Source organism: Callithrix jacchus, chromosome 7 (assembly GCF_049354715.1).
Source record: "Callithrix jacchus isolate 240 chromosome 7, calJac240_pri, whole genome shotgun sequence".
Taxonomy (NCBI): domain Eukaryota; kingdom Metazoa; phylum Chordata; class Mammalia; order Primates; family Cebidae; genus Callithrix; species Callithrix jacchus.
Window position 1 is genome coordinate 80638307 of NC_133508.1, and position 22952 is coordinate 80661258.

The window sequence follows — 22952 nt, forward strand, 5'->3', positions numbered from 1 at the left end:
GCTTTCACTGCATGTGATATCCAAAGAACTAAGCTGTAAAGTTTTGTATATAAATTAATTTGACCCTCACAACAATCTTATTAGGAGGCACTATTGTCACAACTCCCCATTCTGCAGATAAGGAAATGGGCATAGAGACATTCCTAAGATACTCAGTAGCAAGTGACCAAGCACAACATTCAAACCTGAGCAGGTCAGCACCAAGTTTAAAATTATGCAGTGAAGCTGGGAACGATGGCTCATGCCTGTAATCTCAGCATTTGGGAGGCCGAGGTAAGTCGATTGCTTGAGCTCAGGAGTTTGTGACCAGCTTGAGCAACCTGGCGAAAACCTGTCTCTGAAAAAAAATACAAAAATTAGCTGCATGTGGTGGCGCGCACCTGTAGTCTCAGCTACTCTGGAGGCTGAGGTGGGAGGATGGCTTCAGCCCAGGAGGCAAAGGTTGTCGAGATCGTGCCACTGCACTTCAGTCCGGGTAACAGCAAGACCTGTCTTAAAAAAAAGAGAGATAAAGGAAGAGGCCGGGCGCGGTGGCTCATGCCTATAATCCCAGCACTTTGGGAGGCCGAGGCGGGTGGATCACGAGGTCAAGAGATCGAGATCATCCTGGTCAACAAGGTGAAACCCCGTCTCTACTAAAAATAGAAAATTAGCTGGGCATGGTGGCGCGCGCCTGTAGTCCCAGCTACTCGGCAGGCTGAGGCAGGAGAATTGCCTGAACCCAGGAGACGGAGGTTGCGGTGAACCGAGATTGTGCCACTGCACTCCAGTCTGGGTAACAACAGCGAAACTCCGTCTCAAATAAAAAAAAAAAAAAGGGAAGGAAGAAAGAAAAAAATATTAAATGATACTAACCAGAGGATAAATGCTTAACGGTGAAGTCAGTGTTCCTGAGGACCGCGGGTGGGCTGAGCAGTTGGACTCCCAGCGCCCGAGAGGAGTGCCAAAGGAACTACAATGCCCACAAGGCTCCGCGCCTTCCTCGAGACACTTCCGGCTGACTGGGATTCAGGCAGAACCTTGGTTCTCTGTGCGGGGCTTGATGGCCAGGATTGGAGGGCGGGAGCCGTGCTGATTTAGGATTGGTAAAATCACTATCAGCCACGCCTCTAAAACCCGGAAGTAACCTCCCCGGTAGTCCCGCGTGTAGCGGGGAAACTGGAGCTAGGATGGCTGAAGGGGATGGCCACCGGCTGAAGGCCGACCGTGATTCCCCCTACCTCCACAAGGCGATTCTGACCCACTAAGTGCTGCTCTTGAGGACGCGGGCCCCGTAGCTGACCCAGGGAGGTCCCCGCTGCATCTGACCACCCAAGCTGTGCTTCATGGAGTCGACGTTTAGCAGCCCTGCCGAGGCGGCGCTGCAGCGAGAGGCCGGGGTGCCAGGACTGCTCACTCCTCTCCCGGACCTGGACCAAGTGTACGAGCTGGAGCGGGTCGCTGGATTTGTCCGCGATCTGGGATGTGAACGAGTGAGGACAGACTTAGGGAAGGGTGGTTCGCCTCTGTGGGGATGGGTCGTCAAGAGGATCCGGATCTTGGGGGATTTTGTGAGGGTAAGGGGGTGGGGAAATCGGTTTGTCCGCAGCACGTTGACCACCGCTCCCTTCCACCGTAGGGCAGAATGCCCCTCTGGGACCAGGAGCGTTGAAGGTTCAGTAGGAGCTCCCAGAAGATTGCCTTTAAAGAGGTCCTCGGTGGGAGAGTGGCTGTCCCTGACTTCATGGTTTATGCTTATAGGTTGCCTTGCAGTTCCCTGACCAGCTATTGGGAGATGCTGTGGCTGTGGCTGCACGATTGGAGGAGACTACAGGGTCAAAGATGTTCATTCTGGGGGACACAGCCTACGACAGGTGTGAACTTGGCCTAAGGTGGGCCAGGCCTGGGGACCCAGGGCTTTTGGGGTTTTACCTCTATGACAGCGTTTGCCTTCAATGGTGGTGTTTCTCCTTGGTGATAATGGTAATGACTCCCCTCTTGATGCTAGTAGCTCCCTTCATTGACAATGTCTTCCTTTTATGAAACCATTTTATACATTGACCACATTTTATACACTGACAACAGCAACTCACCTCCAGAAGAGACCCCGTTTCACTGATGCTATCTCCCCTGCAGCTGCTGTGTGGATGTACTGGGTGCTGAGCAAGCTGGAGCTCAGGCTCTCATACATTTTGGCCCTGCCTGCTTAAGCCCCCCAGCCCGTCCACTGCCCGTCACCTTCGTCCTTGGTCATCGTTCTGTGGCCTTGGAGCTCTGTGTCAAGGCCTTTGAGGCCCAGAATCCAGATCCCAAAGCGCCTGTGGTGCTGCTGAGTGAGCCGGCCTGTGCCCATGCCCTGGGTAAGGGGTTTTGCCTGTGTATGCATAAAGGGTGAGCCAACTGCTTTATGCCTTAATTTCCCCATTTCCATATACCTCCATAGAGCTCTTGATATGGGCTTGGTCCTAGCCTACTGGGTCATATTTAATCTCCTGGGGATGAGGGAGTCCTACTTTGCCAGGCTCCAACCTCCACACTACCTCCTTCTCTTCCAGAGGCCTTGGCTACTCTCCTGCGCCCGCGGTACCTGGACCTGCTAGTCTCCAGCCCAGCTTTTCCCCTACCAGTGGGGTCCCTGAGTCCAGAGCCTAAGCCCCTGGAGCGTTTTGGGCGCCGCTTCCCCCTTGCCCCAGGGAGGCGTCTAGAAGAGTATGGTGCCTTCTATGTGGGGGGCTCTGAGGCCAGCCCTGACCTGGACCTTGACCCTGACCTGAGTCGGCTGCTCTTGGGATGGGCAGCAGGTCGACCCTTCTCCTCCTGCTGCCCAGATACAGGGAAGACTCAGGATGAGGGTGCCCGGGCTGGACGGCTAAGGGCACGAAGACAATATCTGGTAGAGAGGGCCAGAGATGCCCGCGTGGTGGGGCTGCTGGCAGGCACGCTGGGTGTGGCCCAGCACCGTGAGGCACTGGCCTACTTGCGGAACCTGACTCGGGCTGCTGGCAAGCGTAGCTATGTGTTGGCCCTGGGGCGGCCCACCCCTGCTAAGCTTGCCAACTTTCCTGAGATGGATGTCTTTGTGCTATTAGCGTGTCCTCTGGGTGCTCTATCCCCCCAGCTTTCTGGTAGCTTCTTCCGGCCTATACTGGCACCGTGTGAGCTGGAAGCTTCCTGCAACCCTGCCTGGCCACCTCCAGGCCTGGCTCCCTACCTCACACATTACGCGGACTTGTTGCCTGGTGAGTAGTGGGGCATTGCCTAAGCTGGGAACCTGGGGCATGGAGTTGGGGCGAGTATGGATTTTCTTTCGTCTTCCCTTTCAGGCTCTCCCTTCCACGTGCCTCTCCCACCACCTGAGTCAGAGCTGTGGGAAACCCCGGATGTGTCACTTATTACTGGAGAGCTCCGACCCCCACCTGACTGGAAGTCATCAAATGATCCTGGAAGCTTGGCCGTGACCCCACGGCCCCAGCTGGAGCTGGCTGAGAGCAGTCCTGCAGGTAAATGTGTGAGTCTCCACCCCCAGCTGAACTCTTTCTCCAGATGCAGTGCATCCAGACTGAGCCCCTTCCCTCTACAGCCTCGTTCCTTAGTTCCCGGAGCTGGCAAGGACTGGAGCCCCGCCTGGGTCAGATGCCTGTGACAGAAGCTGTGAGTGGAAGACGAGGGATTGCCATCGCCTATGAGGATGAGGGAAACAGCTGATACCACATGGGATTGGAGACACAGATGGACTTACAAATGGCTGCTAGAACCTTTAGTGCTCCCTGCACCAACCTCCCATCCCCCTGCCAGGATCCTTGAAGGACCCTGGAAGGAGGGAGAGCAGGCAGCCCTTCACTGAGGATAGGATCCATCTCTGTCCTGTCCTGGCACTGGCACAAGCTCAGCACATGCTCAGTAAATGCTTATTGTTTGGTGGAATAAAGCGCTTAGGGCTTTCCCTGAGGCCCCTGGACCCATCTGTCTTCCTGAGAGCAGCCCAGGACCTTTGGCCAATCCCAGTTCCTGGTCTGTAGTTGAGGGTCTGCCCTTGTCAAAAGGCAATTGCTAGACAGTCTAGACCAGGGTTTCTCCAACTCGTACTGTTGACATTTGGGGCCGGATAATACTTTGTTATGGGGCCTGTCCAGCGTATGGTAGGGTGCTGAACAGCATCCCTGGCCTCTGCCCACTAGACAGCAGCACTCCCCCAACTGTGACAACCAAAAATGTCTCCAGACATTGGCAAATGTTCCCTGTGGGGACAGAACTGCCCTCAATTGAGAACCACTGGTCTAACTAGACCTGCACTGTCTAGTACAGTAGCCACTAAATACATGTGGCTAAACTTAAGCTAATTAAGATGAAAAGCTGTTTCTCAGTCACATTAGTCATTTGAGTGTTCAGATAGCCACATGAGGGGACAGTGCAGCTACAGGATATGCCATTGTGGCAGAAAGTTCTGTTTGTTGGACAGTGTTGGTCTATATTGATGACTCTGATTTATTTCTCAGGGAGATCACAGAAATCTGAATAAACCAGATACCTTTTCTCTTTATGTTTCTTTTTCACTCATGAAATACTATAGGTCCTGCACAAGTCCTGGGATGTAGATGTTAATTGTATTTAACCAGATTCCTTTCCAGTATACTTGGAAAGAGTTAAATATGCAGTCAGCACACAGTGAAACAGTCCTATCTGAGGAGGGAAGCCTCAGGGACAGCTGGATCCCACAGGAGGTACCTGACAAGGACTGAGAGGAGGCTTCCCAGAGGGCATAACACCTAAGCTGGATCTTGTGGAGGAAAAAAACTGTTGTCAGGAGAAGAATGAAAAAAGACATTTGGGCTTAAATACAGACATGAACCAACATGGCGGCTGCTTCAAGCAAGTGGGATTGATGGATGCTCAAGGTGGAGAGGAGTGAAATGAAAAGACTCACCTCTTCTTCCCACATTTGTTGAGAATCTTGTCACAGTGGCATTGTCCAGGTTACTGAAAGTAAACAATGGACATGTGGTCCCTGCCCTCAGGGAATGCCTAATCTAATGGGGGAGGCAGAACTGTAAACTGACTTAAGGTAACCTGGGCAAAGTGGGCATCAATCATGTATTCTACAGATAGGTACTGAGGACACACTGTGCCAGGCACTGGAAATACAGCAGTGAGCGATACAAAAGCCATGGTGCTTACACTCTTCCAGGATGAGCTGGACAAACAAAATACTTAGTATGCCAAATGGTGATCAGTAAGTACCATGAGAAATGTAAAGCTGGGAAGCAGAGGAGCGTTTAAGGGAGGTGGGGGGGGGGGCGTTGCAATATTAAACAGAATGGTCAGGGAAGGCCTTTTCAAGAAGGTGAGCAAAAACTAAAGGGAAGTTACAGGATGAGCCGCATGGATAGGAGAAGCAGAGGGAGCAACTGCAAAGGCAGTGAGGTGGGGGTATGGCTGGCAGGTTCAAGAAAATAGCAAGGAGGGCAGTGCAGCCAGAGGAGAGATTTAGTGGGGGAGTATTAGAAGATGAAGTCAGCTGAGGGGCGTGGGGAGCCTAGCAGGCCGTTGTGAGGACTTTGGCTTTTCTTCTGAATGAAATGGAAGCCATCAGGACATTTCGACAGGCAATGACATCTTACTGAAGCTTAATAAGCATCACCAGGACATCGCGGAAACCCAGCAGGCGCGCTTCCCTGCCACTGGGTTAGGGAAGGCCTGCCGGCAGGACTATTTCGGAGGACGGCAGATGTTAGCCAGGCAGCGAAACGGGCGCCAAGAGGCGCGCTGGGGCGGAGAGACGGCGTGAGCAAGATGAAGCAGAGGGCAAGCGCGGCGCCGCCCGCCGCTGGCTAGGACGCATGGTGGCCAGAGGGGAGGTCTTAGGGGCCCGCGAGCAGGCTCGAAATAAAACGGCTGGCAGGGCGAAGTGGAGACTCGAGAAGGACCGGATAGATATCGAAGTTCTTAGTGAGGAGGGCGCCCGAGCCTCCACCGAGACGCGGGACTACAACCACCACAATCCCCAGCGCCTGCGGTTGCGGCGTTGCCTCGTTCTAGACCTGCGGCGGCGCTGCGCGGGGAACCGGCGTGGGGTCACGTGACGCCGGCGAGTCAGGTGACGCTGCGGGGCGGGCGGACAGACTGCGGGGCGGACGGTGGACGCTGGGACGCGTTTGTAGCTCCGGCCCCACCGTTCCGACCCCCGCCGTCGTCGCCGCCATGACGGGGCTAGCGCTGCTCTACTCCGGAGTCTTCGTGGCCTTCTGGGCCTGCGCGCTGGTCGTGGGTGAGGCCGGGCCCTGGCGGGCGGGGGCAGCATGGCGGGCGGGGGCAGCATCGCGGCCGAACTGGCCCGGCTGGAGCCCAGCGGGAAAGTACCTGGCGGGGAATACTGGGCCCCTGCTCACTTTTCACCCCGGGCTCTGGGACGCGCGCCTGCGAGTGTCTCTGACCCCGACAAAGGAAACTCGGATCTCCAGCTGCTTGAGAAGGGGCGCGAGCAGGTGGGGGCCGCGAGGGCAGCACTCCCCCTTCCTGCCACTATCGCTGTTTCCCCCGCCCCCACGTCTCACTGCGGTCCCCCCTTTCTTGCGCCTGACCGGCCCGCTTGGTCACAAGCCGGCTGCTCTGGTTCCTCTTTTCCCGGTCGCTTTGCCCTCCCCCACCCACGGCTTGTTGAGTAAACAGCGGAACGGACTGGGCCGGCAAGATCTGGCTGGGCCTGGCTGGAGCGCTTGTTCCCTCCGTCCTGCTTCGGATTCAGGCCTACGGGTGGCGACTGTGCCTGCGCAGGAGCTTGGTCTGGAAGGTGGTGTTACTGAGGGAGTGGCAGAAAATGGAGGCCTAAGCAGAGGAATCTATCTAGACAGCTGTACTGTCACCTGGGGGGCAGCCTGAGGACTTCCCTTCAGGGAGGTGGCCCTTCAGGGAGGTAGCTACTTCTTTAGGTTGAGGAACTTCTTTCTACAAAGCAGCCCGTACCCCCTTTTTTTCTCACTGCTGCAGGAATCTGCTACACCATTTTTGACTTGGGCTTCCGCTTTGATGTGGCATGGTAAGGGAGGGCAGGGGCAGGATTCCCCTTAGAGCTTCTTCCCTGCAGCTTCTCCTCTCCTCTGGTCCCAGCCCTTACACACCACCGACTGCCTGGGACATGGACTTTGGAAATATGCAGTCCCTTGTTGCATGTGGAACTGGTGGGGTCAAGGAGGGTTGGGGGGCTAAGATTTTGTGCCCCACTGCCCTGCAAGGGCAGAATTGCTGCCTTCTCTGCCTCCATAACAGGTTCCTGACGGAGACTTCGCCCTTCATGTGGTCCAACCTCGGCATTGGCCTAGCTATCTCCCTGTCTGTGGTTGGGGCAGCCTGGTGAGTACTGGGGTGGTGGACTCGGGGCAGGAGCTGAGTCATGGCAGGTGGGCTCTTAGTTATACTGGGGGCAGTGACAGCTTGGGCTCTGCTCATCAGTTTTTTTATCCTTCCACCAGGGGCATCTATATTACCGGCTCCTCCATCATTGGGGGAGGGGTGAAGGCCCCCAGGATTAAGACCAAGAACCTGGTCAGGTAATTGTAAGCGTCTGTGGATGTCTGTCAGAACCAGCTGTGTTGGCGCTGCCTGTGTGTTTGATCTGACATACTGCTTCTGACAAGCCTCCTGGTGGGATGGGATGTTAGTGGGGAAAGGTTGCTGGGGACTTTCTGGGCAAGAAGGATGGTTTCTTTCTCATCTCTTTCTCTTTTCCACTCCCTACCCCTAACCTCTACCACGACCAGCATCATATTCTGTGAGGCTGTGGCCATCTATGGCATCATCATGGCAATTGTCATTAGCAACATGGCTGAGGTATGGAAGGCCACGGTGGGGGCAGGAATCCATTCCGGTGTGTTCTACACATTGCTTAGAGATTGGATTCTGATTACTTTTCTTATTCCCTCAGCCTTTCAGTGCCACGGACCCCAAGGCCATAGGCCATCGGAACTACCATGCAGGTGGGTGTATGGGCATATGAAGGCAAAATTCTGAGGCTTCATGCCTGTTTCCCTTCCCCTCTCCCAGCTTGGAGCCTCATTTTAATATTCTGTTACCTACTTTGGCCTGCTTTGCAGAGTGGGGATGGGGATTAGCCCCATTAGCCCATATCGCCCCCATTCCTGGCTCAGCCTCACTGTACTCCTCTCTATCCTCCCAGGCTACTCCATGTTTGGGGCTGGCCTCACCGTAGGCCTGTCTAACCTCTTCTGTGGAGTCTGCGTGGGCATCGTGGGCAGTGGGGCTGCCCTGGCCGATGCTCAGAACCCCAGCCTCTTTGTAAAGATTCTCATCGTGGAGATCTTTGGCAGTGCCATTGGCCTCTTTGGGGTCATCGTCGCAATTCTTCAGGTGCTGAATCCCCTTGGGGAGCTTCTGTTTCCTTGTCCCCAACCTAGCCTCACCCTCCTTCTGGAGAAGCTGAAGTGTTCTCCTTCTCTACCTATAACTATAGATTCCCCCAAACAGCTTCCACCTCCTCATTTCCATCTTCTGGTTTTCTCCTACAGGGGCTCTCGATTTTTGGCTCTGATTTGGTGTCACTGACAACAGCTCTGTTTCCCCCCACTCAATGCTTTGTATCTGTATAGCTCTCACTTAGTCTCTCCCTCTTTCTGTTCTTTCATGCTCTTCATTCTCCTGTCTGTATTTGTGATCTAGACTAGAATGGGATTTTGTCCATCTATATCAGTCTGTCATGGTGTGTTTGACCGTCTCTCGGAGCTATGGGTATCTCTGTGACATGCCTGTCAGTAGGACAGCATTGTTTAAATTGTGTGTGTCTAGGCTGACAGTGTGAGTTTGTGACTAAGGATCAGCCTGAGGGTTTGAGTGTGACTGTGGCTGCTTGACTGGGTTGACTCTTAGTGACTGTCTTTATCCATACATCACTTCTCTCCATCTGTCTGTCCCACAGCCTAACTCTGTGGTTGTCTGTCACAGTGTGTCCCTCCTGGTTAGTCATACATCTCTTGTGGTCTGTCCATCCAACCATGTGCTAGGTCTAAATCTTCTGTCATTTGTCACTGCCTTACCTATTCCTCTGTCCCTGCCTGATTTCTCCTGTTCTTCTTTTGCAGACCTCCAGAGTGAAGATGGGTGACTAGACGATACGTGTGTGTGGGGCCGTGCCTCACTCTTATTTATTGCTGGTTTAACTGGGACAGCTGGAGCTGTATCCCTTAGCCTTTCAGAGGCTTGGTGTTCAGGGCCCTCCCTGCACTCACCTCTTGCTGCCTGTTGACTTGGAGGCACTGCAGTCCAGGCTGAGTCCTCAGTGCGGGGAGCAGGCTGTTGCTGATGACTCGTGCAGCTGCGCACCTGTGTCCCCCATCTCTTCCCCAAACCCATTGTCCTAGTGTTTGTGAAATAAACTTGGTATTTGTCTGGGTCAGTGCCGCTTCTGTTGTCCTCTTGCGCCACTATTCACAAAGGAATGGTAAAGGGGCCTGTACGCCTCAGCCTCATGCCAATCCCTTGTCAGCTTTCTGACTGCACACCTCTGATCTGCACAAAGCTGGCTCCTAGGTAGGGAGGTAAGGGTGCTGGGCAGAGGACTCCGTAGCCCCCAAACATCCTTGTTGAGGGGATGAGGGAGTGTGCAGATATGGGCCCTTGGGTGTGTCTGTGCCTGTGACTCCTTTGCTTAGCGATCTAAGTGACCACCATGCCCGAGTTGTCTGACTACGTCTACTTACCTGGCTGTACACTGGGGCATCATCATCTCCGTCTGTGAGGCCTGGAGCCCAGGCAGTGGCCTCTGCCCCGAGGGATAGTCCAGTCCCAGCAGTATCCCCTCCCAGTAACCTCTACTCTGATCTTTGTTCCAGGGCCCTAGGGAGCTCCTCCTGACCCTGTCCAATCTTGTTTTCTCCTTCCTTTACCCTGTTTCCTGTTACCCTAGAAGCCCCAGCCACCTCCAGCCCACGTCTTTAAGGGTCCTGCCGCCTCTCTGCTGGCCGATCTTGAATCTTGCTCCAATTAAAGAGTTGACAAATCCCTAGTCCCTCAGCTTCAGTCCGCCCAACCTCCAGGCCCCCGTCCTGTGGAGTTCGCCCTCGGATCCAGTCCCTACTCCCCGCTAAAGGGCTCTACAGGCCGCACCCGCTCGCGGATCCGACCTCTAAGCCCACCCCTTGGACGAGTCTGACCCATTTACTCCGCCCCTCTCGGGTCCTTGTCTCCCGGGTGCCCCGGCTCGGCAGCCGGCAGGGCGGGCTCACAGCGGCGCGCGGCGGGTGCAGGCGTGCTGGAGGCGGGGGCGCGCGCGCGGGCGCGCGGACCAGGCCTGCCCCTCCGAGGCGCCGTAGCGCGGGAGGGAGGCGGCGGCGCTGTCGGTCCGTGGGTTCGCCGGTCCGTGGGTCTGCCCGGCCGCCCGGCCCCGCCCTGCCCCCCGGGGCGGCTCGGCTCCATGGCCCGCGGCGGCGGCGGCGGCGGCGGCGGCGGCGGGAGGCGACCCGGGGGCCGCGGTGGCCGCTGACCGGGCGGCGGGAGGCGGCGGGGCCGGGCCATGGGGGACGGAACCATCCGCAGCCGCCGGAGCCGGGAGCCCTGCCCAAGCCGGAGCGGCATCCCCTGCTGAGCCCCGATCGCCGGGTGAGAGGAGGCTGTGCGCGGCCCCCACCCAGGGCCCCGAGATTCCAGACCCGGCCCCGCGAAGGGCACCCCGAGCGCGGCCCCCAGATTCCAACCCAAGAGCCGGTGAGAGAGGGGCTGGCGGCCAGACCCCTGGCCTGGCTGCCCCCACCCCGCTTCCACTCCGGCGCCCCTCCTGGGTTCCTCCGCCCGCGCCCAGCCGGCCTCCCTCATTGTCCTCGCTCGCCCCGGCCTCGTGGCTCGGGGAGGCGTTCCGTTCACGTTTCCCCTTGGCGTTTGCCTCGGCCCCTGCCCTCCACCCACTCCCCCTTCCCCCAGGCTCCACACCCACCAGGTCTGTGCGGCCTGCCCGTCCCTGGGTGCCACGTGTTCAGCCTGCCAGCCCCGCCCAAACGCACCCCTCAGCCTGGCCGCCAGCCTGACCCAGAACCCCTGCGCCGGAGGGAGGGTGGGAATGTTTGCACGTGGGTCTGGGTGTGAGCTGCCTGGAACCCTGGATGTATGGCTGTGGAAGTCCAGGAGCAGGGGCTTTGTTTGTGAGTGTGGGACTTCGTGTGTTACCGTCACCAGGGTGTGTCTGTGACTCTGTAGTTTGTGTGTCTGAGTGTGGGTGACTAGCTGGGACCAGGGTGTCCCTGTGATTCTGTGTGCCTGTGAGACTTGCCCCGCACCCTGAAGCACTGCTGCTCTCTTGGAACCATAGCTGGAGCCATCGCCCAGGCAAGACCCCTTCCTGCCATGCCCAAAGCTGTGCTGTCTCCAGGCCCAAGCATCCCCTGTTCTGGGAATCAGAACCAGCTGTGCTGGGCAGGGCCCAGAGTCTTGGTCCCAGTCCCACGGGGCTGGCTTTGAGATCTTGCTTAAGTGAGGGGTGCCCCTGCCCCACCCTGTATTTTGATGTTTTGCTCTAGTGGGAAGGGAATCCGTAAACATCCAGTCCGTATTTGGGGCCCCGGGATGCTGAGGGCAACTTCCCAGCCTGGTCCCAGTTGTCTGGGCCTGCTTGCTGCTGGGATCTGAATGAGCAAACCACTTCCCAGCATGGCTCCTGGAAAGACTAAATGAAGTCATGAGTAGAAAGTGCTCCTGCATGGTAGGTGCACAGTATTGTCTCTCTTCCCCCTTCCCCAAGCAGTGAGTTCTGGGTTGCGGATGCTGCCCTGTGGGATGTCTTCTCAGGGGCACCGGTGCACAGGGGGGTCTATAGGTAAACATATTTCCATGCTTAGGGACAAACCAGTGTGGTCAGAGTTCACATGTCTGTGTTCCTGGGAAGGCGTGAGAGTGTGTGTAGAGTTGTGCAGTGAGGGTGCCTGCATGTGTCAGTGAGGTGAAGGACAGTAAGTGTACGTGGCTTAGTAGTGGGGTATGCTTGAGGATGTACGGTTATGGAGTTGCTGGGAACTGTGCCTGGGTGCCCGTTTGCAGGTAAATAATGTGAGTCCATGAGTGTGAAAGGGTATGAGCAGGTCAGTGTGGGGTGTGGCCCATGAGTGTGCAAAGCTGGGTGGGAGGTGGGTGGGCAGCCTTGCCTGTCCTGCCCTGACCTAATGGATCTGTTTCCCTCCTACCCTGCTCAGGCCGGCAGCCGGATGCCCGGGCCCACTGGGCGGGCCAGCGGCCGCCTGCGGGATGAGCAGACTGCTGGGGGGAACGCTGGAGCGCGTCTGCAAGGCTGTGCTCCTTCTCTGCCTGCTGCACTTCCTCGTGGCCGTCATCCTCTACTTTGACGTCTACGCCCAGCATCTGGCTTTCTTCAGCCGCTTCAGTGCCCGAGGCCCTGCCCGTGCCCTCCACCCAGCTGCCAGCAGCAGCAGCAACTGCTCCCGGCCCAACGCCACCGCCCCTAGCTCCGGGGTCCCTGAAGTCCCCAGTGCCCGGCCCGGTCCCACGGTTCCCATGCTGCCACCCTGTCCTGACTCACCACCTGGTCTTGGTGAGCCTGGAGGGTAGGGCCTGCCTTTGGGGAAAAGAGGGTCTTACCAGTTTGACAGAGAAATGGCGTCAGGACTCATGGGGGTGCCAAGAGTCTAGGTCTGTTAAAAGAGGGCTATACTTGGGGTTTCCTAGCCAACCCCCAGGCTGAGGGTGGGGACTGGTATCTGTGGATTCTGACCAACGCCCTGATTCCTGACACTGTTCTGCTTGCAGTGGGCAGACTGCTGATTGAGTTCACCTCACCTATGCCCCTGGAGCGGGTGCAGAGGGAGAACCCAGGCGTGCTCATGGGCGGCCGATACGCACCGCCCGACTGCACCCCAGCCCAGACGGTGGCGGTCATCATCCCCTTTAGACACCGGGAGCACCACCTGCGCTACTGGCTCCACTATCTACACCCTATCTTGAGGCGGCAGCGGCTGCGCTACGGGGTCTATGTCATCAACCAGGTGCCTATGTGTGGCCCATGTGCCTATTGGTGTATGTGTGGGTTGGGGGCATTTGTGGGTCCTTGTCTGCCCATGGCCATGTGGATATGTGGATGTGCCTGGGCGTAGGAGTCTGTGTTTGTGTGTGTCGGGGTGTGTGTGTGTGAATGTTGGCATGCACACTGGCAGGTGTGTGCATGGTCTCAGAACGGGTTGAGACCCACTCTTTACCCTTGGCAGCCCCCACTCCATGGTGGTGCAGGCCTAGGGTATGCTGGAGGAGGAGGTGTTGAGGGCCCTGAGGAGAGGGAGCTAGACCCTGAAAGAAGGATGAAGCCTGCAGAACCCTTTGGGACAGGTGCCAGCCAAAGCCTGAGGCCGGCACTCAGCTCAGCATCTTAAGGCCTTTGGTGGGTCTGGCTAGGGCTGGCTACTAGGTCCCAGAAGGGACCTCTGATGCAGGCCCCTCTGGCCCAACCACAGAGGCCTCCTAGACTTGGACATGGGTCCCTCCAGTAGGATGGGGCACAGGTGGAGGTGGAGCAGGGGACCGTAGAGCATAGAAGGCAGTTGTTGGAAAGCAGTTGTTGAGATGGGTCTTAAGGGATGAATAGGCATGAGGGACTGGAGAAGCCAGCATTCTAGGCAGAGGGACCTGGAGGATGCAGGCCCAGTGAGAGAACTGGCCTCGTGTTCAGGGACTATTGGCTGAGGTGTGGTGTCCAGCATGTGGCTGGGTAGCAAAGATGTGGCTGGAGGAGTTGGAGGTCAAACTGAGAAGTGCCTTGGGAGGCCTGCTGGCAGCGAGTCCGGCCCAAAGGTGGAGGGGCAGCATGGAAGGTTATACAGGGAGAGGGACTTGCATGTTTGCTTTGTAGAAAGGTTGCTCTGGTTGCATATGGAGTATGGATGGAGAGGGGAGATTAGAGGCAGCGTGGCCCATTTGGGAGAGAGGATGATGCCCAGGAAAGAGGTGGTGACCCTGCGGATGAGTGGGGCGGGAGTTGCGGGGAAGAAGCTGGATATTACGTAAGCAGTGGTGAGTGAGAGAAGAGCGACGTCAGGACAACGCAAGGGTTTCCGCCTTGGCCGTTGGCTGTGCCTGTGAGTGAGATGGGGACACAGGAGCTGGGCCAGCTCTGGGGGAGTGTGACTCTGAATCCTTTCTTGTGTGTGATGAGTTTGAGCGCCTGTGGGAAGTACATGTTTAGCAGGCAGTTAGACAAATGAGTCTGGACCCAGAAGGGAGGTCTGCGTGGAGAGAGGGGTCTGGGAGCACCAGGATGTAGATGGTCTGGTCCCTAAAACCCGCAACATCTGACCTGCCAGGGAGCAAGGGGCATGGGGAGGAGAAAGTCAGCACTTAAGGGATGGAGGGAAAAAGAGGCCGCTCGCTACAGAGGCTGAGAGGATTGGCCAGAAGGGTCGGAGGAGACCCAGGGGAGTGTGGGATCCCGGAAGCCCAGCAGTCAGTGTCAGGAAGGAGACGCGGCAGCTGCATGAGCACTGTGGGGGTGTGAGGAGGGATGTGGACCAAGACTCGTCCAGTGGATTTAGCAACAAGGTGGGCCCAGCTAGAGCCATTTCAGGGGCATGGTGGGGGCGGAAGCAGATTGCAGTGGGTTGAAGAAGGAATCGGATTTGACGAAATGAAAATAACCAATTAGAGACAACTCTTTAAGAAAAAAGTCCCTGCTGAGAAGGGAAGGCAAAAGGTAGGGTGGTGGCTGGAGGGAGGTTTGTTTTTTCAGATGGGAGAGGATTGAGCATGTTTATGAGCCATATGGGAGAGACACAGGGCTGGTGCGAGGTCAGAAGGAGGGCTGATGAGCTGGGAGGAAAGCACAGTCTCTCCAAGGGCTGGGGGAAGAGAAGGTGCAGGAGAGGGAGAGAAGAGAGCTGGCGGGCCTGGGCAGGTCAGGGTTCCAGAGGGGAGCAGCTCCCACCTCTTCTGGCAGTGGCTTTGCTAGTAGAAAGGAGGGGCTTTCTCTCCTCATTCCAGAAAGGCCACTCACTGACTCCCTCTCCAGGAACCTTTCTGCCTCTCGCCTGGAGATTGTGGATTGGGGCAGGCGCTCAGGTGTCAGCTCCTCCCATTGAATGCTTTCTGCTTTGTCCAGAGTTTGGTGCTGAGGCCTACATGGCCAGGGCCCCTGGAGCCCCATGGGGGATCCCAGGCTCGCTGGGCTGTGACTGCCTAGAGGCCCTCTGCTTGTCATTTTGTTGGAGAGACAAGTGAATGTAGCCCACCCCATCCTGGTCTCAGAGGTTTCCCAGGCAGCTGGATGCAGCTCCAGGGAGCCTGAGGCTCAGTGGCACAGTCCCCACTTAGACACTGGTCATTTGGGGCATTCGCTGTTCGTCTCACTGCATGACTCTATACACAGCAGGGATGGGACCAGGGCTGGCCATCTCTCAAATCCCTGCTGGCACAAAGGAGAGAGAGCCATGGGGTATGTTTGAATGAGTGAATAAGACGAGAATGCCACATGGCGGTGTCAATGGTTATTGGCAGAAAGGAAGCCCATGGGAAGGAAGGAATAAGTATACTGGAGTGGGGAAGTTTGGTCAGAGGAGCCTCTTCAGCCCTGAGTGTGACAAGCACAGGTACTGCTAACCCCAAGGCCTGCAGGCAAGGAAGAGTCTGGCATATTCTGGGGCTGCTGAGAGATGTCGTGTGGCTGGGCCTCAGGATCTGAGGGCAGTGGTCAGATCCCAGGTGAGAAGCTGGCCTGGATCCTGAGAGTCTGGTGGAGCCATGCTGCGAGGGGGCTGGTAGACTCCCAGGGACTGCTCTGGACCATGGCAAAGGGGCAGGGGCTTGCAGGTCACAAGCTCAGAGCTGACCTGCCCCTGCTCCAACCCAGCATGGTGAGGACACCTTCAACCGGGCCAAGCTGCTCAACGTGGGCTTCCTAGAGGCGCTGAAGGAGGATGCCACCTATGACTGCTTCATCTTCAGCGATGTGGACCTGGTCCCCATGGATGACCGCAACCTATACCGCTGTGGCGACCAGCCCCGCCACTTTGCCATTGCCATGGACAAGTTTGGCTTCCGGTGAGGGCTCTCTTCTCAACTAGACCCAGCCCTCCTGCCCCCACTGTACGCTGGCCCACTTCCAGCCCCAGGGCCCCACTTGCTCCTGGCCCCAGCCCCAGACCCCACTGGTGAGGCTGGATCCTCCCTGGACCCCACTGGACATTCCCTCCGACCCTGTCTCTGGTCCTTCCCCTGGAGTCCCCTTGGGGCTTACTGACACCTGCTCTTCCATGCCACAGGCTGCCTTATGCTGGCTACTTTGGAGGTGTGTCAGGCCTGAGTAAGGCTCAGTTTCTGAGAATCAATGGCTTCCCCAATGAGTACTGGGGCTGGGGTGGCGAGGATGATGACATCTTCAACCGGTGAGTAAGCACGGGGTGGGGAATAGGCTGGGTGGGTGGGGGTGAGGTGCAGACTGGGTGGGGCTCCTTGCCCTTCTTCGGGCCCATTCCAGTCTGTCTGTTCCCATCCTCAGGATCTCCCTGACCGGGATGAAGATCTCACGCCCAGACATCCGCATCGGCCGCTACCGCATGATCAAGCACGACCGCGACAAGCATAACGAACCCAACCCTCAGAGGTGACCCCAGCACCCTCACCCCTTACTCCCCAGTGACCCCAGCACCCTCACCCCCACTCCCCAGAGTGACCCAGCACCCTCACCCCCACTCCCCAGAGTGACCCAGCACCCTCACCCCCACTCCCCAGTGACCCAGCACCCTCACCCCCACTCCCCAGTGACCCCAGCACCCTCACCCCTACTCCCCAGAGGTGACCCCAGCACCCTCACCTACTCCCCAGAGTGACCCCAGCAACCTCACCCCATCCCCAGAGTGACCCAGCACCCTCACCCCCTACTCCCCAGAGTGACCCCAGCACCCTCACCCCCTACTCCCCAGAGTGACCCCAGCACCCTCACCCCCTACTCCCCAGAGTGACCCCAGCACCCTCACCCCCTACTCCCCAGAGTGACCCAGCACCCTCACCCCCTACTCCCCAGAGTGACCCCAGCACCCTCACCACCTACTCCCCAGAGTGACCCCAGCACCCTCCCCCCTACTCCCCAGAGTGACCCAGCACCCTCACCCCCACTCCCCAGAGTGACCCAGCACCCTCACCCCCACTCTCCAGTGACCCAGCACCCTCACCCCCTACTCCCCAGAGGTGACCCCAGCACCCTCAGCCCCTACTCCCCAGAGGTGACCCCAGCACCCTCAGCCCCTACTCCCCAGAGGTGACCTCAGCACCCTCACCCCCTACTCCCCAGAGTGACCCAGCACCCTCACCACCTACTCCCCAGAGTGACCCCAGCACCCTTACCCCTCATTTCCCAGAGGTGGCTTCCCAATATTTCCAACTCTTGACGCCAAGTGCCCCCATCCCTGACCCCCGAGTGGGGGACCTCCAAGCATCCTTGACTCCAAAGAAGTGACTCCTTGTGCTACTGATTCCCTGAGGTGATCCAAGTCCCTTGAGTCTTAGAGGTGACTGCTGGCACCTCGATTGTTGTCCCCCAACCCCCAGCCCAGCCCAGCCCAATATCACTTACCCCTGGCCTGATTCCTAGAGATGACTAGACTTTAATGTCAGGGCCCAAATAGTCATTGAGTAGATTGCATTTCCATTGGTGCCCTCACAGAGCTCACTCGTGTACCTGTGGGACCCCTGCCGGGGCAGGTAGGACAAGAGATAGTGGGTGCTGGGCACGGGTGCTGCAGACCTGACAAAGGGGGCCTAAGTAGTATGGGAAGTGGGTGTGGAAAGACAGTGCCCACCCCTCTGAAGTGGAAGGAGGTGGATGTATCTCTTAGGAGGTAGCCACATTTGCTATCTGGGGCTGGCTGGGAGAAGGGCCTAAAGGTTGTGTGAAATGTAAACAAGGGCTTCCTGGGCTTCCTGATGCTGCTCTGTGACTTGTGCTAAACTCTAGGGGTGGGAGACCCAGAGCAGTCATACCCAATCCCTGCTCTCTCTTACCCAGTTCATTCTAGGCAGGGAGATAGTCACGGAGACAGGCAGTTTTAGCACAAGATGATCAAGGCAAGGTGCTTTCTTGGCAGAAAAGGGAGGGACTGGTGATGGAAGGCTGCCTGGAGGAGGTGATGGTAAACTGGAGTTTGAAATAGTTATTAATTTAACAAATATTTGCCTCACGCCTACCTTGGGCACAGTGTTACATTCCCCAGGCTAATAGAGGAAGCCAGCCTGCATAAGAAGAATCACATCTGGAAGAGTGTAGAATGTGAACATGTATATATACTGAGAGTCCTAAACTATTTGGTTTTAAGATCTCTGAGGGCTGATAGCGACAGTGGGGCAGGGGGAAAGTCAGGGCTGGATGTTAGGGGTTTGTTTTTTTCTTTTGCCCTTTCACCATGTAAGTGTCAGGGGTCTTGAATACCAGATGGGAGTTCAACTTTTGTCCTAGAGGACTGGGGAGCCGTGGAAGGACTTGATGAAGCAGGGAGAGGCGGGGGCGGGGGTGAGATGTGGGTTTAGAGGGTGTGCTGCTTGAGCTTCAGGAAGGTGCAAGCCTGGCTTAGCCGCTGGGAGGAGCAGGAGAGAAAGTCCACCAGGCCTAAAGTCCGAGGGAGCCTGGTGGGACAGGGCCTGTGGATGGAGGTGCTGGGTCCCCAGCTTGAGCAGGAGGGTTTTCCTACTCTGAACACTGGGGGTAGGAGTTGGGGAGGTAGTTTGTGGCACTGGTGTGGGGTTGGTGCTTGGCAGAAGCATGAGGCACTGGGGAGTGCAGGGAGCTGATGAAAAAGTGGTTCTGATGAAAACCATGGTCAGCAGGAAAGGGGTGACAGACTGAGAGAAGAGGGGCTTCAGGGCGTCTGGGGGAGGGTGTTCCGTACTGGCTGGCTCAGGAGGGAGATCTGAGCTGAACTCAGAACGACTGGGAGGATCAGAACACAAGCCCATGCCAGGAGCCTTGGTCCTGTTTCAGGAGTCGTCTGCCTGGGGGCCACCATCAGTTAGACATGTCTGGCTTGGTTATGGAAGTGGCAAGATAGCAAGAAGTTTCAGGCTTAAGGAACTCTGTCAATGGTGATTCTCTCTACCTAATTCCTGTTGCCTAAAATCTGAGAGTTCTAGACTCTTCCCTTCCTCACTCTGCATATCCAAACCCATCAGCAAGTCATATCACTGCTACCCCTAGAACGTATTTGAGTCCATTTGCTTTCCCCCTTTACTACCCTTACCCTAGTCCAGCCTCTGGGATCCTGCCTGGACTACTACAGTGGCTTGTCCCCCAAGCTGGGTTACAAATTTCTCAGAGCCTTTACACATTTCATTCTGACAATGAAAGTATGAGCTGCTCACTTAGAGCCCTGCTCCTACACAGGATGATAGTCTGCTTTCCATGTGCCTCATTCAGATTTAGCCACTCAGCTTTGCAAAAATCTCATTCCCAGTTTAGGGTTGGCATGTGCTCTGACCTCTGCCTGGAGTGCTTTCCCCCTGCCCTCAGCTCAGTGTCACATATGCCCTCTTGTCTCTTAGCACTCTGATGTTTTCTCTGTTACCTGCCTCCCCTGGAGAAGCCTCCCCTGTTGCCCTGAGAGGAAGGATCCCACCTGTCACGGCCATGGCGGTAGCCTTGGTGCTTAGGCACAGCCTGGCATGTGGTGGTGCTTAGTAAATAACTGGCGAAAGACTCACTAAAGGACGAGGAACAGAGAAAATGGCACAGGCGTGGGGAGTAAAAATGATGCCTCTGATGCAGAACACAGTGTGCTTGAGGTGCCTGCGGGATGCCTGGTCTCAGGCTTAGAAAGGTCTCAGTTGACCTCACACGGTTGCTCATGCCTGTAATCCCAGCTCTTTGGGAGGCCGAGGCAGATGGATCACTTGAGGTCAGGAGCTTGAGACCAGCCTGGTCAACATAGTGAAACCTTGTCTATACTAAAAATGAAAAAAAAAAGGGGGGGGGTACGGTGGCTCACACCTGTAATCCCTGGATTTTGGGAGGCAAGTGCGGGTGAATCACCTGAGGTCAGGAGTTCAAGACCAGCCTGGCCAAAATGGTGAACCCTGTCTCTACTAAAAATACCAAAAAATTAGCTGGGTGTGGTGGTGGGTGCCTGTAATCCCACCTACTCGGGAGGCTGAGGCAGGAGAATCACTTGACTCCAGGAGGCTAAGGTTGCAGTGAGCCAAGATTGCACCACTACACGCTAGCCTAGGCAACAGAGCGAGACTCCATCTCAAAAAAACAAAACAAAAAAGCTAGACATGGTGGCACACACCTGTAATCCCAGCTATTCAGGAGGTTGAGGCAGGAGAATCACTTGAATTCAGGAGGCGGAGGTTGCAGTGAGCCAAGATCATGCCATTGCATTCCAGTCCAGGCAACAGAGAGAGAATCTGTCTCAAAAAAAAAAAAAAAAAAAAAAATCTGAGCTGAGAGGAGATTTATGAGGGTGTCAGATTTCTGTTTTCTGACTGAAACAGATGAGATTTGTGTTTTGAGGGCCAATGCAAGAGCAGAAGGGTTCCTGTCAAGTCAACACTGGAAGAAGCCAGGATGGTTTAAGCCTGGGCCCCAGATAGCCCATATTGGGTTTGGTGGTGTTAACTTAAAAATCACTAGATCAGCCAGGTGCAGTGGCTCATGCCTGTAATCCCAGCACTTTGGGAAGCCAAGGCTGGCAGATCACCTGAGGTTAGGAGTTTGAGACCAGCCTGACCAACATGGTGAAACCCCATCTCTACTAAAAATACAAAAATTAGCCAGGTGTGGTGGCGCACACCTGTAATCCCAGCTACTCGGGAGGCTGAGGCAGGAGAATCGCTTGAACCTGGGAGGTAGAGGTTGCAGTGAGCTGAGGTTTCGCCATTGCACTCCAGGAGCCTGGGCAACAGAGCAAGACTCTGTCTCAAAAAAAAAAAAAAAAAAAAAGAAACTAGATCAATAACTGAAAAGGAGATTTTATTTCTACACCCTGCAGACTGGCCATCCCACTGAGTTGGAAGAGCATCAAGCCAAAGCCTTAACAGGCACTTTGAGAGAGAGAGGAGTAAGATGGGAATTTTAGTTGAATGGATTGGTCAACAGATTATCAGAGGAGCTATGAATATTCATGGTAGGGGGCCTGACATATGCATATTGAACAGATATGCATGTTATATACCACACTTGTTCACCTTAGGTTGGAGGCTTAATATTTAAATATATTGCAGTTAGGCCATTAGGCCCTGTCTGTCAAAAAGACAAAAGCACTCAAGTGTGCAGCCTCTGTAAACTGGCTAGAAGCAGTCCATGGTAGATGGTCTTATCAGTAGAAGGTCACTGAAATGTCTCTTGTCCCACCAAAGCTATAGTTATGGCTTGGAGAACAGGGACAGAGGCATCAGCATCTGTCTGTGGTTGAGCTGCAAATTGTTTTTTTTCCCTATTATTTTTAGCTTTAATATATTACCACATTGTGCAAGTTGTTTTAATATTGGTTATCTCAAGTCCAGTACTTGTTTAGCTGCCACAGAAGAAGAAAACCCTTGTGGCAGTTAGAGCATAGTCTGTTCTTTAAGTGCAGGGGTGCATGATTTGACCCTTGCCTGGCATGGACTTAGGTCCTATTTATAATTAGGTGTCTTATTGACACAAATAATGCATTCTGTCAGTCTTGTGATCTCTGCTTTGACATTAATGCTGGTCATTTGTTGTGTCTAAACTGCAGAAGGGTGTGGGAATAACAAGGCATGTTTGACCTCCCTTCCTATCATGGCTGGAAACTCCATTTTTAAAGTTTCTCTGGGGTCCCCTTGGCCAACAGGGGGTCCATTTAGTTGGCTGGGGGGTGTAGGATTTTATATTTAGTTAATATTGGTTAACTCTGATATAGACCATTTCCTTCCTATCTAGGTTTACCAAGATTCAAAACACGAAGCTGACCATGAAGCGGGATGGCATTGGGTCAGTGCGGTACCAGGTTTTGGAGGTGTCTCGGCAACCACTCTTCACCAATATCACAGTGGACATTGGGCGGCCCCCATCATGGCCCCCTCGGGGCTGACATTAATGGACGGAGGTTCTCGGTGCCGAGGATTGCCTGCCAGAGGACTGACCACAGCCTGGCTGGCAGCTGCTCTGTAGAGGACCTCCAGGACTGAGACTGTGGGGCTCTGTTTTCCGAGGGTCTTCAGTTGGCCTCCTAGCTACACCTGGAAGTTTCAGAACCCACTTTGAGGGGCCTTCTGCCAGGGCAGGCTCTTCAAGCGTGGCCCTCTTTGGAGTCAACCTTCTTTCCTGACCCCCTCCCCCTAGCCCAGCCCCAGTCACTGTCAGGGTCGGGCCAGCCCCTGCACTGCCTCGCGGAGTGGCCTGGGCTAGGTCACTCTACCTCTCTGTGCCTCAGTTTCCCCCCCTTGAGTCCCCAAGGCCTGGAAGGGTGGGAGGTATGTCTAGGGGGCAATGTCTCTTCCAGGGGGAATTCTCAGATCTTGGGAACCCCCTTGCTCCCAGGGGAGGGGAAACCTTTTTCATTCAACATTGCAGGGGGCAAGCTTTAGTGCGCCCCCTGATGAGGAGCAGCCCCAGGAGGGGACCAGAGGGGATGCTGTGTCGCTGCCTGGGATCTTGGGTTTGGTCTTTGCATGGGAGGCGGGTGGGGCTTGGATCAGTAAGTCTAGTTCCCGCCTCCCTGTCTCAGAGAGGAGGCAGGAGCCCCAGGACCGGCTCATGTTTGTACATTGCACAGAAACTTGTTGGGTGCTTTAGTAAAAAACGTGAATGGAGCAGCTCCCTTGTGTGTTTGAGGGTGGGGGTCGGGTCCCTGAACATGGTTACCCTGAGTGTTTTGTGGTGGAAGGGCGCTTGGGGTATTCTGCCCAACAAGTAAACCTGACCCGTGCCGTCCAGGTTCTCCAAGCGCTGCCACTCCCTAGGCTCCCACCGGCCTTAAGGGGAAGTTTGTCCTTGCACTGCCTCCGGGCCAGTGGAGGTGACAAGAGTAACA

The 22952-nt window shown here is 55.8% G+C and overlaps 3 protein-coding genes across 8 annotated transcripts; all 3 read left to right on the forward strand.

Moving 5' to 3' along the window:
- Window positions 1-1136: 1136 nt before the first annotated feature.
- Window positions 1137-4519, forward strand: DPH2 (diphthamide biosynthesis 2). 4 transcript variants are annotated; one of them, XM_003735923.7, is made up of 6 exons: window positions 1137-1472; window positions 1741-1853; window positions 2116-2339; window positions 2535-3218; window positions 3303-3479; window positions 3560-4519. In XM_003735923.7, exons 1-6 carry the CDS (start codon window positions 1326-1328, stop codon window positions 3682-3684), a joined length of 1470 nt encoding a protein of 489 aa, XP_003735971.2. In that variant the 5' UTR covers window positions 1137-1325; the 3' UTR covers window positions 3685-4519. The 4 variants fall into 4 exon arrangements, with proteins under 4 accessions (XP_003735971.2, XP_078187625.1, XP_035107061.1 ...); XM_078331499.1 differs by having other exon boundaries at window positions 1137-1420; XM_035251170.3 differs by lacking the exon at window positions 2116-2339.
- Window positions 4520-6066: 1547 nt separating this feature from the next.
- Window positions 6067-9382, forward strand: ATP6V0B (ATPase H+ transporting V0 subunit b). Of its 3 annotated transcripts, none has more exons than XM_008990426.4 (8): window positions 6067-6766; window positions 6964-7012; window positions 7243-7326; window positions 7446-7523; window positions 7734-7803; window positions 7898-7949; window positions 8150-8340; window positions 9069-9382. In XM_008990426.4, exons 1-8 carry the CDS (start codon window positions 6178-6180, stop codon window positions 9093-9095), a joined length of 1140 nt encoding a protein of 379 aa, XP_008988674.1. In that variant the 5' UTR covers window positions 6067-6177; the 3' UTR covers window positions 9096-9382. The 3 variants fall into 3 exon arrangements, with proteins under 3 accessions (XP_008988674.1, XP_003735972.1, XP_008988675.1); XM_003735924.5 differs by having other exon boundaries at window positions 6067-6244; XM_008990427.4 differs by lacking the exon at window positions 9069-9382 and having other exon boundaries at window positions 6067-6244; window positions 8150-8606.
- An 896-nt stretch (window positions 9383-10278) lies between these two features.
- B4GALT2 (beta-1,4-galactosyltransferase 2) lies at window positions 10279-22731 on the forward strand. Its single transcript, XM_035251189.3, has 7 exons — window positions 10279-10584; window positions 12165-12520; window positions 12736-12971; window positions 15818-16008; window positions 16230-16352; window positions 16466-16570; window positions 21860-22731. The coding sequence occupies exons 2-7, from the start codon at window positions 12217-12219 to the stop codon at window positions 22008-22010; spliced, it is 1110 nt and encodes a 369-aa protein (XP_035107080.1). The 5' UTR covers window positions 10279-10584; window positions 12165-12216; the 3' UTR covers window positions 22011-22731.
- The last annotated feature ends 221 nt before the right edge of the window (window positions 22732-22952 follow it).